General features: G+C 46.9%; 1 protein-coding gene across 15 annotated transcripts in view; it reads left to right on the top strand.

The window, feature by feature from the left end:
- Window positions 1-12,969, top strand: part of CADM1 (cell adhesion molecule 1) — a 171,607-nt gene that overhangs the window by 124,094 nt on the left and 34,544 nt on the right. For 14 of the 15 annotated variants that reach the window (XM_069787879.1, XM_069787886.1, XM_069787883.1 and 11 more), the window contains exon 6: window positions 10,174-10,273. The exons of the other annotated variant lie outside the window; for it this stretch is intronic. In XM_069787879.1, the coding sequence (XP_069643980.1) occupies window positions 10,174-10,273 (100 nt within the window). The remainder of the gene's footprint in view (window positions 1-10,173; window positions 10,274-12,969) is intronic. 15 annotated transcript variants of the gene reach the window in all.

The following is a 12,969-nucleotide window of genomic DNA, read 5'->3' as shown; positions in this document are numbered from 1 at the left end:
AAAGGAGAAGAGGAAGTTTTGTATTAATTTATTTCATCTGCTTCATTATGTAGTTTCATTATGAACATCTTGGTTACAATTCTCATATCTCTGAAACTAGTGGGAAGTAATGTTCCTGTAATGAGGAAAACAGAAACGATCAGATACTACCTAAATGGGCAGATACTAGATTTCTTGTGACTGTGCTAATGTGTAATTCATTTATGCAAACTTCATGTCCATTAACATTTCTTGTAGAGCTTCATTAGCTTTAATAATACATTAGCACCTTTGTGAGGCTTGATCAAATACTTAACGGGGCGGGGGGGGGAAGCATCTCCCCTATTATGCAGAGGTATTGAAAACTTGCCGGGTTTCTTCCCCTTGGTTGAAATGGCATGAGATTACCTTCAGGCTTCCTTTCAGAAATTCCTCTGGCATCCTGATCGTTCGATGGGGTAGGAGACGGCCCTGTTTCTGCAAAAAAATCAACATTTTTTTCATTCTTCCTCAAATAAATCCCTTCCTGACTACTTTCGTTTGCAGCCTTTACAGGATTCCCCCTGCAATGAAGGCAAAGCACACGTGAACTGCAGCGATCTGGATGTCCTGCAGGACGCATGCAACCTTTGGCTAATGCGCTGGAGGCTCCTGTGGCATCCGTTGCACGGGTTTCTGCCCTTAGCACTGATCTTGGTGTCCCCTTGGGTTATTCTGGAGCTCTTTGTTGGAATGGAGCTAGCGCGGAGCCTCCTCGGAAGGGAAGAGGGATGCACAAGGAAAGGGCTTTGGTGCCAGTTTGGTTTTATGTTCTGGTCTGAATTAAACTCTGAGCTTGTTAAAAGTAATTACGTTTATATATGGGGGCTTGACCCATGTTAGGCCAGTCAGTTCCTTCAGTGGGCAGCAGCAGATGGCTAGAGAGAAGAGTACCGGCAGAAGAACATGTCATGCATCATAACCCTGCAGCTCCCGGCAATTAGTGGCTTCGGGTCTTCACGTGCTGGAGTGCGTCCAGACATTTGCATTTAAGACCTGCTGTTGGACCTGAACTCGGGGTAGAAAAGGCAGTTGCAGAGCAAACTTTTACCCTTGAGCTTCCCCTGCTTCAAGCTGATGACCTCCTGGCCGATGGGAGAGCATGAGCAGGAGGAAGATCCTCTTGTCTTCGCAGACAGGCAACTTGATAAGAGCTCCTGCGGACGTGGGCTTGGCTGCTTGGGAAACATGGACTCCTACAGTCAGGCCTAATTGATATGTTCTCAGTTGCTTTTCTAGATTACGGGGTTTGCAGTCAGAGGGAAGGACTCCTCCAGACTGCTGTTGGGGCACTTCCACTGACCATTACGTTACCTTGCAGGCATGCCAGCTGCCGAATCTCCAAAGTGGTGGCGATCAGCACTCACTGCTCGTCCTGTGCTCGCACGGCGGGTGGTCACTGCTTTTCTTGCAGCCGGAGAGGCGTCGCTCTAGATCAGTTAGCTGTGTTGCTTGCTCAAGTCTCTGCTCGTCCATTCTCTCCCTGTAAGTCCTGCCCGATGCCAGCGAGGGCTCACCAGATCCTCCTCTTTGGAACATCAACAGGACACGGGAAAATCTTTTTCTCAGCAGATGTTGTATTTCTCTGCACTTACTGTATCCAACTCAAGCATGAAATGTGTTGGGGAAGGACAGGAGGATGATGAATGGAGCCTTCTCAGATAATGAGGTATTTTTTGTCTGACTAAATTTCAGAGTACAGAGAGATAATTTTTCTTAAGATGCACCTCAAAAGTTGTGGGGTTTTTTTCAAGGAAAAAAGAAGTAGAAAACAAAAAGCCTGCACAGTTTGCTAAGTGCGGAAGGGAGGGGTGGGACATCTGTCATGACGGGAAACTATTCCAAATGCAGCCTGCAAAAGGGAACAGACCCTGAGCCACATGTAGTTTGTGCCCTTGGAGGCGAGCGAGCTTGCAACAAAAAGAGGCGTCCTCCAAGGTTACCCTCCCTACGGTTAGCCCAGCCATTTTCCAAGAAGAACATGCAGCCGCCACTCCTTGCACGCTGCTTTGGGGCTGCGGTGGTGGTTTTTGTAAGGCTCCCCCAGGAGAGCTGGGGTGCAGGCAGGGTGTGGGTTCAGGGTGGTGGGTGGCAGAGAGGAGGAGGAAGGTGTTTCTTCCCCCGGGGTTCCTTCATTCTCCCTCCAAACTGTTTACCTTTTCTCCTTTTAAGGTGATTTTCTTAAAGCTGGGTTATGTCAAATGCCTTTTGGTAGGTGAGGACCTTAAGTGTCACTGACAATCTGGAGCGTTTGTACTTCGGCTTATTTGGAGGTGTTGCCCAAAATGTGTATTTATTTTATTGACGTGTTCTCCTCTGCAAAAAAAAGGAAGGAAGGTGCAGAAATTTAAGTCTGCAAAATGACCCACTTCACTCTGTTTTAAAAAACAATTCATTTGAACATTGTCTTCTGTGTTGTAGTTCAGAGAAAATTGCAGACTTTGGGGTTGTTAAAGTTTCTCAGTCACTTCAGGAAGATGTTTCTAAATGGCTGTTGGCCTCCTTCCCCCCAGGCTGGGGTTGTTCCAGCGTTCCTCAGCCAGGAGGAAGCAAGCAGGCAGTGCTCTTGGGGGGGGACAGGCCAAGCAATTTCAGACTCTTCACAGGGTGAAAGTGTGGGGTTTGTCGTAATGGTTAACCTTGCAGCACCGGCGTACCCCACGCACATGTGCAGCACCGAACCTTCTGTCGCCTCAGCCAAGATTTAATAAGGCAATTGTTCACTGTGCTACACCTGATTTTTCTTGCCGCTGCCTTGTTCTCTCCCTGGTTGTTTCCAAGCATCGTCTCGGGTGCCGAGACTGTCGCGTCTCTGATTGAGAGGGAGGACTGGGTCTCTCGTTCCTTCTCTTGTGTGGGGGGTGCTTGTGCTGCAGCAAAATAATAGGCATACTGCATTATCTGATAAGCTGTCATAATACGTACCGATCGCTTGTTACTATACCCTAAGCTAAGCTTTAAAAATAACTGGCAAGTTCACAGCGTGGGTTCTGAGAGGAACGATTGCTTTGCTGTAGTCAGCAAAACGGCGAGTAAGACAGGTTTGTGACGGATATTAACTTGTTCTACTCGTGGAGTAAGCTATTGGTCGCATGTATAACGTGGTGCAGCCTGACCCTTCATAAAGTTTTGAGATAAACTCTTCCACGTGAATGTAGGGTATGTCATTAAAAGAAATCTCTGCAAACAAGCACTCTGTAATATGTATGAATCCCTCCTGGTAATGCTTCTCAAAAGTAAACAGAGTTTGACAAATGGTGCCATGTACTCACAGTAACGATAACACTTTCATGCATGATTAATAGCCACGCCAGTGAACATATAACCCTGTGCAATGGGTGGCCACAATATGTTGCACGGTATTGGCTTGAAAATATCCCCTGATTCTGGCTGGAGTTGCTTTCTTTTTGTGATTCAGATCCGTCAATGAGGGCTGGAAGACCAGCGCATTGAGTGTAATTTTAGAAAGGAAATGAAGCAACAAAATGCATTAAAATATCATTAAGGAATTGAATGGAACCAGATATTCTCGGAGGCGTTTAAGTTCAGCCTTTGTGGTACTTTTCCTTATCTCATTACGTGATACTGGAAGTGAAAGTGTCGAAGGCTTGATTTGGCATTTTCTCTGGGCTGGTTTTTGTTGCTTTTCAAAGTTATAATTCATTGCACATTCATTTTTATAACATCTACATGTGTGCTTTTAAAATACACACCGATGGAATCTGTTATGGCCTCTGCTGATACGATGGGAGAATTTTTTGCGCCCAGTTATGTTCAAAATTGGCCATATATGTATGCTGTTGCATCTCCAGTAATCCTTACATTTCTATCGAATACAGCTATTAATTGCATAGTATGCAGTGAGGTGATTAACATCAATGTAATTTATCATCTGGAGAGTTCTAAAAACAAACAAATGACTTGTTTTGTTCAGTGAGGTGTTGACCCCTTCAGAAACTTTGATTTAAAGCTTTTTTTTTTTTTCTTTTAGTAAATATGAAAAGCACCACAATCAGCCAAGTGTTCAGTTATTTGATTTTCTGGGGCATTAGCCACTCTTGTTTGTGACATTTCCCAGTTGGGTGCTCGTTTGCAAGCTCATTAATAAGGTTTTCTCGGAGGAATGTTGTTGGGAGTGAGGAGCACACAGTACGGCCTGGACTCTGCCTTTCGCAAGCATTAAGCAGCGACGTGCACTCAAATATTTACCAGGGAAGGGTTTGTACCACAATACCTGTCTGGCTTTGGCTTTCCTTTTCCTGCTACAAGCTAAGTGTTTAAATCCCTTTAGTCGAGGGCGAAGTTTGCAAAGTCGTGTTTGGGGTCGAAAGGCTCTTCCAGACAAGTTGTGAACTGCCGCTCATCCGCTTATTCATCATTTTAATCACGGCGTCTATTCATTTAATAGATTTCTGTGTTTTGGCTGAAAATCAGCAATGCAGACTTTTGTCCTTGCAAAAGGTGAGCAGAAGATACCCAGGATTGCTGGGTCTGGGTTGTCTCTGACACAGACTTCATTTCCTTATAAGTCAGGCTTCTTGGTTTTAGAATAAAGGTGACAGCTGTATTTACTCTTGTGTATAAATGTTAATGTCACTGACTTCTTTTGATATTGAAGAACGTACTGCTCCTGCTCTTCCCCTAGCATGCCAGTGTGGTAAGATACGGAAACTGCCAGAAGTCAGGTTATTTGAATAGTTAGTTTGGGCCACGGAATTATGCAGAGATGAGGAGCTGGATAAAATAGTGCCCCTCTGAAGAAAGATGTATGCAGTATTATCTGGGTGATTTTGAAGCTGGAATTACCTAAAGCGGGCAGGAACTCTGCTTGGCCTGTGGGATCCTTCTCCTGAGGATGCCATCTGTCATCATTTTTGCCAAGAGGTGCACATCAGGAATTAATACAGTAATCGTAAAATGGATTTTAAAACTTGGACTCAGTACCTAATGTGACAGTGCAGGCAGGAGCATTTTCAGCTGAATCATTGAAAGAATCCATGTTGTAGTTTTCTCTGCTGGCAAACAGTCTGGCGTTGCAAAAGACACCAATCGGCGCGCTGCCATACCTCTGTCCCAGACCCACTGCAGGAGCATGTCTTTGTCTGCCGGGAAGAAAGCGGCCATGTATAGTCATGTGCAATTTGCTTAATGTACATCTTTAGCTGTATTTGGAGCAGAGAGAGAGAAATCCTGTGCTGAAAATGTACCAAGGTCCTGGGTAGCCCCTCTTGCTGTGTGGCCGCTCCGTAAGCAGCTGAACCGCCAAGGAGAACTGCAGCGTTGTCAGACGGTGCTTGTTCCCGCTCTGCGGCAGAGCTCTCTGAGCTCCAGCCTGTTTTCAAGAGCTTGTCTTCCTCGTTCGTGTTTTTGTGCAGTTTCCCCCCAAAGCAGCACGTGGGAAGGCAGCTTTCGGCTGTCTTCCAAGCTCAGCTGGGAGGGCATCGGCTGGGAAGGGTTCACTGGTCCGGTGGTGGTGGTGGTTGGCAAGGGTTAGGAGTCACCTGGGCTTCAGAAAAGAAGCAGTGTTCCCCAAAATGTTTTTCCTGTGTTATTAATGACTGTTTTGGTGCAGGTTTTGTGTTTAGAGTGGACAGATTGCTGCATTGTAGGAGCCATATCACTTGCACAGAGATTGCTGGAGGACCAGGAGCTGCTGTGGTGTGATGATTCCACTCTGGTATGATTGGCATGGCCCCAAAGAACGTGTACCTCGAGTGCAATGCAGGTTTTCTATAGCAGCTTCTCGTAGCTCTTGTGCACAGTGAAATTACTGGATACGACCACAGTTACATTTACTGCATGTCATTTCCTCATTATGCATATTCTGACTGTATTTCAGGGGAGAGGCATGAGGGCGAGAATGTAACCACCTTTCATGTGCCTTCTTGCCTTTCCCAAGAAAACCAGCTTTTTATTTCGGCGCGAGGTCATACTCCCAGATAACAGTCATGCCTACTGCATGTTAGCGTCCTTGCTGGCTGTGATGTCTGAGAATTTAGCCACAGGGTGGGTGGCTAGAGAAACCCGTGCCACTACTGCCTCCAGAGCACTTGCTGCACACCTCTAGGAGCTGCAGAGCTTATGCCAGCCATTGGAAAGAGGCGCTTGTGGGGGGCTGGACAGTTGCCCTTGGCTTGGTTTTGGGTGCAGCCCCGTGGAGGAGCGGCGGGGTGGGAAGGGGGTGTGCGGCGCAGGTCCCGAGGCTGACCCAGCCGGAGCATCATGGTACCCTGGGCACATGAAGAGGTCGCGCTTGCCAAATCCGTCCGGCGATGGGCTTTGAGATGGTGAGCTTGCCTGCCTTGGAGATTGTAGGTTGGCCTGATGAAAGGAAGTGGGTAGAAATAATAGGCTTAGGCTTTTGTAGGGCACTGGACTCGCTATAATGTTTTATCTTGGCCGATTAATGAGATCTAAGTATTATCAATGAAGCGCACATTTAAACGGATTAAGAAATCACTAACTGGCAGATCTCAAAGGATAGTCATTAGGGAGTAATCAGCAAACGATGGTATTTTTAGAGTGACTGCACTGGCCTGGGTGCTTGGCCCGATCCTGTTCAGTGCTCCCACAAAGCATTTGAAGTTCCTAAAAAGTCACTGTTAATAATTTTTTGCTGATGGCACAAAAACTGGGCGAGCAGCTCGTAAGAGGAAGAATTGGGACAAATGCAGAATAACTTGAGTGTCTTGGTAGCTTCCAAACCACAGAGCTTTAAAGCTATGCATCGTCAGTGGGTGCAGCCTGGGATGGCCGGTGAAATCGGGAGGGGAGATGCGCCCTCCTGCCTTGTCGCCTGGGCTCCGTCTGAGCCATCGAGCACCTGCCGCTTCAGCACGACGCCTCAGCTGGAGGACTCTTCAGCATCTCTGTTGCTTGAGAAATTACAGTAGAGTTGTTTGGCGGGGAGGCGGGGAAGGAGCGTTTTTCAGCACAGGGTCGGGCTGGCGCGCACCGTGACTGACCGGCGGGGCGAGGAGCAGGACGTGCTGTCCCCTCCGGGAAGGCTGTGGTTCCCCCGCTTGCAGACACACAGTGTGCCTGTTGTAAAAGAAATCTCATCAAACGCCGAATGGGTTTGTAATAAGTTTTTCAAATTGGTTGCTGCTACAGCATAACCTTTAGACTACTGGTATTTAACCTTGTATATCACTCTTAGCTTTTGAATGAATTTAGCTTAATAAAGGTGCCTTATTAAATTACTAGGCTGGGTTTTTTAAGCTGCTAGAAAGAGGCATGCTAGGAAATAGCTTTGGGTTGTTAGATCTAATTGGCTACTGGTAGAGTATGTAGCAGCTTAGATGCATAGATGCAAGTGTTTATTTTTATGTAGTAATCCAGTGGTATGATATTATGAAGTTCCAAGTCGAGGATTTCAGGCTGCTGGAATGCGCTTGGTAGTAAAAACTCTGCCGCTGCTTGCCTTACGCCCTGGCTCACTATCCGAGATAGTCATTGCCCCAGATTATACAGCCGCAGATGCTGCGACTAGAATGTGGCCTTTTTAACAAAGCAGCTAATAGGTGCCAAACTGCAAGTCCAGGCACTGAAAATCATCACGCCTTTACCAGTGTAGGCTACTAAATGTCACAGTCCTGTGTAGGAACAGAGCTCAGGATCCCACGGTGCTCGGCATTTTGCAAAGCTTTGCTACCAGAGTCCATAATCTGAAGAAAATACACTGACTTTGAGATGGGACTCTTAGCAGCAGAAGTAGAACTTAAGATTCTCTACAGGCATGTCCTGGAAAAAAAGGCACACGCACACACACCCCCCAATTCTTGGTTGAAGTGTAAGAGAAATTTTTTTTGTATACCATAAGCCTGATGAGAATGTCAGTTTTCCCGAGTGCCCAGCCATCCTTCCAAATCCTTCAGACTCATGAAGCATTTTCACAAGTGCCCGCTGTAATTACCGGCATGCTGGTGAGTCCTGCTTGGGAGGAACATTTACTGCGATAACTCCATTGGGAATGCTCTTGCCTTCACGAGTGCGTGCACGTGTGCTAATAAAGCCCAGATTTCTATTACAGGTGACATCTCTGTGGTGTCCAGATCCAAGTAGTAGGGGTTCACTTTGCTGCTTTCATTTGTTTCATGAAGACTGCAGGGCTGGAAAGCTGAAAGGGAAGGGCTTACCTCCTGTAGTTTTGGGAGAGCCTACTTAGTCTGCAGTTCATTCTCAGTACAGCGAGCCTTCAGTGTATTCCTCTTGATTTCCATAAGTAATTGTCAGCTGGTAAACAGCTCATTAGAAATACTGAAATTTATCTAATGAAAACAGGATGGGAGCAACAGGAGAGGCAAGCTGCCGAAGATGTTGTGCAGAGCTTTCTCATCACAGGGTGCTGTAGTCCTGTTCCCATGTAAATTGGGCTGAAAAGGTTTTCTGCTCTTTCTACAGCACAGAGTACAATAGCATCCATGTTTCTGGCATGGGCTCGTAGGTACTGCCGCAAAGCAAGTAATAAAGAGTGAGCAGATGGCCAGGGAGGTGGGAATTGTGAATGAGAGTGGTGAGCGTGAGCGCAGCGTTTGAGATGCTGTTTGTGATTTACTTGCTGCATAATACTCGGGTTAGCTCGTCTTCCCGCGTTTATGCATTGTGTAAATGCTCGTGGCGGAGACCAAGCTTAGTGCAGTATTTCAGTGCTGCTTTTTGCCTTCCCATGCTTTTCTTGTGCATGCTTGTGCTGCGTCCCTCCCAGGGCTCCAAGGCCTGGACCGCCTTGGCTGGACCCGCGCCTTGCCGCGATGGGGGAGATGGGGGAGCCCGGGTACGCCGGGAATGGGTCTGCCTCCGGGGTTTGGCTCGAGGGCACACTCGGAGGCTCTTTCACCCTCCTACAAAGGACCTTTTTTAGCTCAGCTCACGCCTGGACCTCACCCTGGTCGCTTCCACATCTTCATTTCACACGTGCAAAGGATTAGGTGTGTTTTTGGGCACGCTGAAGTCACCCGCATCTCCAGTGGAATTGGGACTCTGCACCTCAGACACATGACACCCCCGAAGCCTCGCACTCCCCACACGTCTGCCGTGGTTTCCAGCCAGCAGAGACGCCCGAGTTTCATAGCTGCGAGGAGCATCTGTAATGGGGATTAGTTTATAAAATGTTTGTGGTATAGTCATCTCAGGAGAGGATTTACCGGTGTAGCTTATTCCATTACTGAAAATTATGAGAGTTTAAATTGGTTAAATCCTGACATGGGTTTTTTTTTCTAATCTCTATTATTCCATAGGAAGCATGTTAATGAGTTAAACACAGTTAATAAAATGCAGCAAGCCAATATTTTTGGTAGCAGTTACTCTCAAAGGAAATAGAAACATTTAAATGGTTTCAACTTTTATGCATACTGATTTTTTGCCTGCCTTTGTTCCTTACAGTTGAGTAAATTCCTGAAAAATATATATGGCTTAATGGCATTTGTAGCATTGAATTGATTTCTTGCACTGATAACATTTTAGCTACAGCTTAGATGGCGTTTTTAATCTGTGTTTCAGTTGTAGGGGGTAATGAATTTTTTAATTGTGGACTCTAGGTTTGTGGTATGGCTTTTTTTTTTTTCCCCTGCAGGGTCTTGCTAAAGTGTTTTTGAGTTGGCTCCCTAACTAGAAATGCTTTAACTCTCTGTGTTTATTTTAGGATTTAGAAGAGCTTCGTTTGGACAAAATAAAACCTCTTGTTTAAACAAAAGCAGCAGCAGCTGTGACTTCTTTTGGTGTTTCTAACAAGCGTCTCTTGTAAAGCCCAACACATTAATAGCGTGGACACCAAGCATTGTCATACAGTAATATATGATACACAGTAAAACCTATCAATTCTGAGCACCACAGATATCTCTGGTGTCACCTCGGCATGAAGGCAAATGAGTTCCTTCGAGCTCGAGCGAGTTCAGAGATAAACTCTGGTGCAGCAAAACGTATTTCCCGGGGAAGCGTGGCGCTCCGGCCGGTGTGCGAAGCGCTGCCAGCTCCACCTTCTCCTGCTGCCAGCCACTTCGGCTGGGAGCACATGCCGCGCTCAGGCCTGGCAAACGGTCAGGCAGACGGTGCAGAGCGGCGGCGGCGACCACCTCTTGCTGTGGGCGCACGCAAATCTGATCCGGTCCGATCCTGTGACGCGACGGCTTACGAACTGATGTTTTTGTCCTGCAGATAAGCCTCAAGTGCGGGTTTCTCAGAATTACCCGGTGCAAGGCCTCACCAGAGAAGGGGAGCCGCTTGAACTGACGTGCGCAGCTTTTGGAAAACCACAGTAAGTTGGACGCTTCCCCAGGCTGGACCAGGTTGTCCGGCGGTGACGGGGTCATGCCGCAGAAGCACGCGGACGTTGGTTGGCCTCTGTTGCCATTGCAGACGCTTGATATGCCATTCTCTGCTGCGAAGATGACGTAACAGTGTGAAAGAGAGAGATGCTTTCTGCACTTGAGCATCTGCTGCACAATTAAGACGTCTATCTTGATTTGCATTTATTCCCATATAACTAACAGCTGAGGGATTTCCACTCAAAGAGCTCCTAGGAGAGCTCTTGGCGGCCACCATGCAGCCAGCCCTCAGGTGCAGAAGGGAAGGGCCCCACAACTGTACGCCTCTTCCCCCAGGGAATGGCAGGGGTGGCAAGCAGTTGCAATTAATCTGCAAGAGCGAGGTCAGGGGCCTGCGTATTGAATCCCAATGAGGTGCCAGTACGCAGAAGTAAGCCTGGCACCAAAGAACGGAGCACTTGTAAAAGTGGAATGGATCCCTAAGGTAAGGCAGTCTGTCTTTCTGCTTGTATAGACTCTGAGATGATTTTCCTCCCTTTTTGGTGCCCTGTGTGGTTTTTATGAAATGCAAGTTTTATTCTTTCTCCTCTTCTGGCCATGCCCTTGAGGCTTTCTTATGTAGTCAAAGAAATTTATGCATCAGGAAAATCCTGGCAAGGGAGGGTAGATTTTCATCCACACTTCCATTGTTGTTCTGATTTAAGTTTTGTCGACTTTTTTTTTTTTCTTTTAATACTTCCTCTTCCACTTGGATTTATGGCTGTCAAGTATTTACTATCCTTTTTTATTTTCGTCATGTTCATAAGATGTCTGCAAACATCCCTGAAACCTGTCAGTGTCTCCTTGGTAGCGTGCCAGAGCTAAGGAGTTCCTGCAGGTATAGTCGAACTGGAAGCCATCTAGTTTGACAGTTCTGCTGCTGTGGGCAGCAGCAGGCAGGGTGTGAGCGCTGAGCAGCGAGGAGGCTTGGGGTACTGTTATCCTCCACGGTAGTATACCTCCTCTCCTAGATTATTTTGTTGATTCCTGCTTCCCAGTTTCTTCTGCTCGGCACGAGGCTGACTCCTTCCCCGTACATTAGAGACTGGCACGTCCCCTGCCGAGTTCCATTTTAGTATCTATTCCCTGCTCAGAGTCTGTCAAAGCCCCTTTGCATTCCTCCTCTCATGAGTAACTGCTGTTCCTCCCATTTGCTATCATCTGGGAATTTAATGAATAGGCTTCTTTACTTTTTTTTCTTCCAGGCTATGAATAAGACGTACACACGTTAAATAAGACAGACACATCTCCCCAGCAGCATGCCACTTAAAGTTACGGTGATGCTAGTAATGTGCTAGGAATTCATTTATGTAGGTCACTTCACCTGTGTCTCTCAAAGTGGAAGAAAAGATACAGGAAAATAATGGGCTGTGTTGAGCTCGATGTTTTTAAAACAAAGATATTTCATAAAATCCTTTACAAAGGTTTAAGACAAACAGGGACGTTTCTCCAGTTAACCAAAATCATTTCTCTGCAAAATTTGGCAACATAACCATTGGGGGAGGGAAGCTCAGAGGAGAACAAAAGACCAGAGAGTAGAAATTTCTATTCTGGTATTAATATGTTGTTAGATCAGACACAGCCGCCCCCCCAAGACTATGACAAAAGTGGGAAGATACTGAAACAATCGCTTTTAGGAAATGTGGGGTGACACACGTCTATGAGAAACAGGCTGCTGTGTAGTGCGCGCAGCGTGGGAAGTCTCGGCACTCAAATCAGAAGTAGCCCTTCGAAAACCGTAGCCGGGAGCATCCAAACCCTTTCCACCCTTATTGAGATTCAACTGCAATTCTGCTCTCGCAAGAGCTTCTGCTGCCCATGCCGTGGCTTGTGTGCTGACAGTTCAGAAGCGGGGAGGAGAGCGCCAAGCCCTTGTCCAAAACCAGATGTCAGCTTTGTAGCAGGCAGCTGGTACCCAACTGGTTTTGCTCAGTGTTGTATCCATCCCAGTACTGTGGCTGGGATGTTGAAACTTCAGCAGCTTCTACCTCATGATAGTAGTCTACTATCTGGGCGCTGGGCAAAGCCCGAGCTATGAGATACCTCCAGCAGCACGAGCTCCCAGCAAAGGCCAACTTGCAAACTTTGGAACTAGGCAGGCTGAAGACTGTTGGACTGCCTAAAGCTCCCCTTTTAAGAGCTTATTGTTGAGTCACCCTGAAAGAAGCTGTGATTTTCTTGCTGGGGATGGCTGTCTCAGGAGCACCTGACCTGTCCCCTACTGCTGCTTGAAGACTATAGTAGTAATAAAAGAATTTTAAAAAAAAAAAAAAAAGACACTCCCAAGCCCCACAGCACTCGCTTTCTTTACTAGCTCTAACAAAACATCCTATTTCATTCCCTGAATGATGTAAACCTGATACTCCTTTTGGTTCTGTTAGCAAAGGGATGCAGGAGAGAGGCTGCCGGTTGGCCAGGCGGGACTGGGGGAGAGGAGAAAGGTGTTCCTCTCTTCTAGCATCTGCAGTGCTCTTAGTGAGCGGCACGGCCACTGCGGAGGTAAACAGGTCCATCGCCTAGCTTTGTGGAAGGGCTCACATTTGACAAAAATGTACTCGTTCTGCCACACGCTGTCTAGATCTGCACTCAGAGTACCCTGTGGATGCTCATTTAGTCCGTAGCCTCAAAGATTTCAGGTTTACGGAAA

The sequence above is a fragment of the Haliaeetus albicilla genome, chromosome 7 (genome assembly GCF_947461875.1).
Source record: "Haliaeetus albicilla chromosome 7, bHalAlb1.1, whole genome shotgun sequence".
Classification (NCBI taxonomy): Eukaryota; Metazoa; Chordata; class Aves; order Accipitriformes; family Accipitridae; genus Haliaeetus; species Haliaeetus albicilla.
Note: the sequence above shows the minus strand (reverse complement) of the source record. Positions and strands in the feature narration are given on the sequence as shown.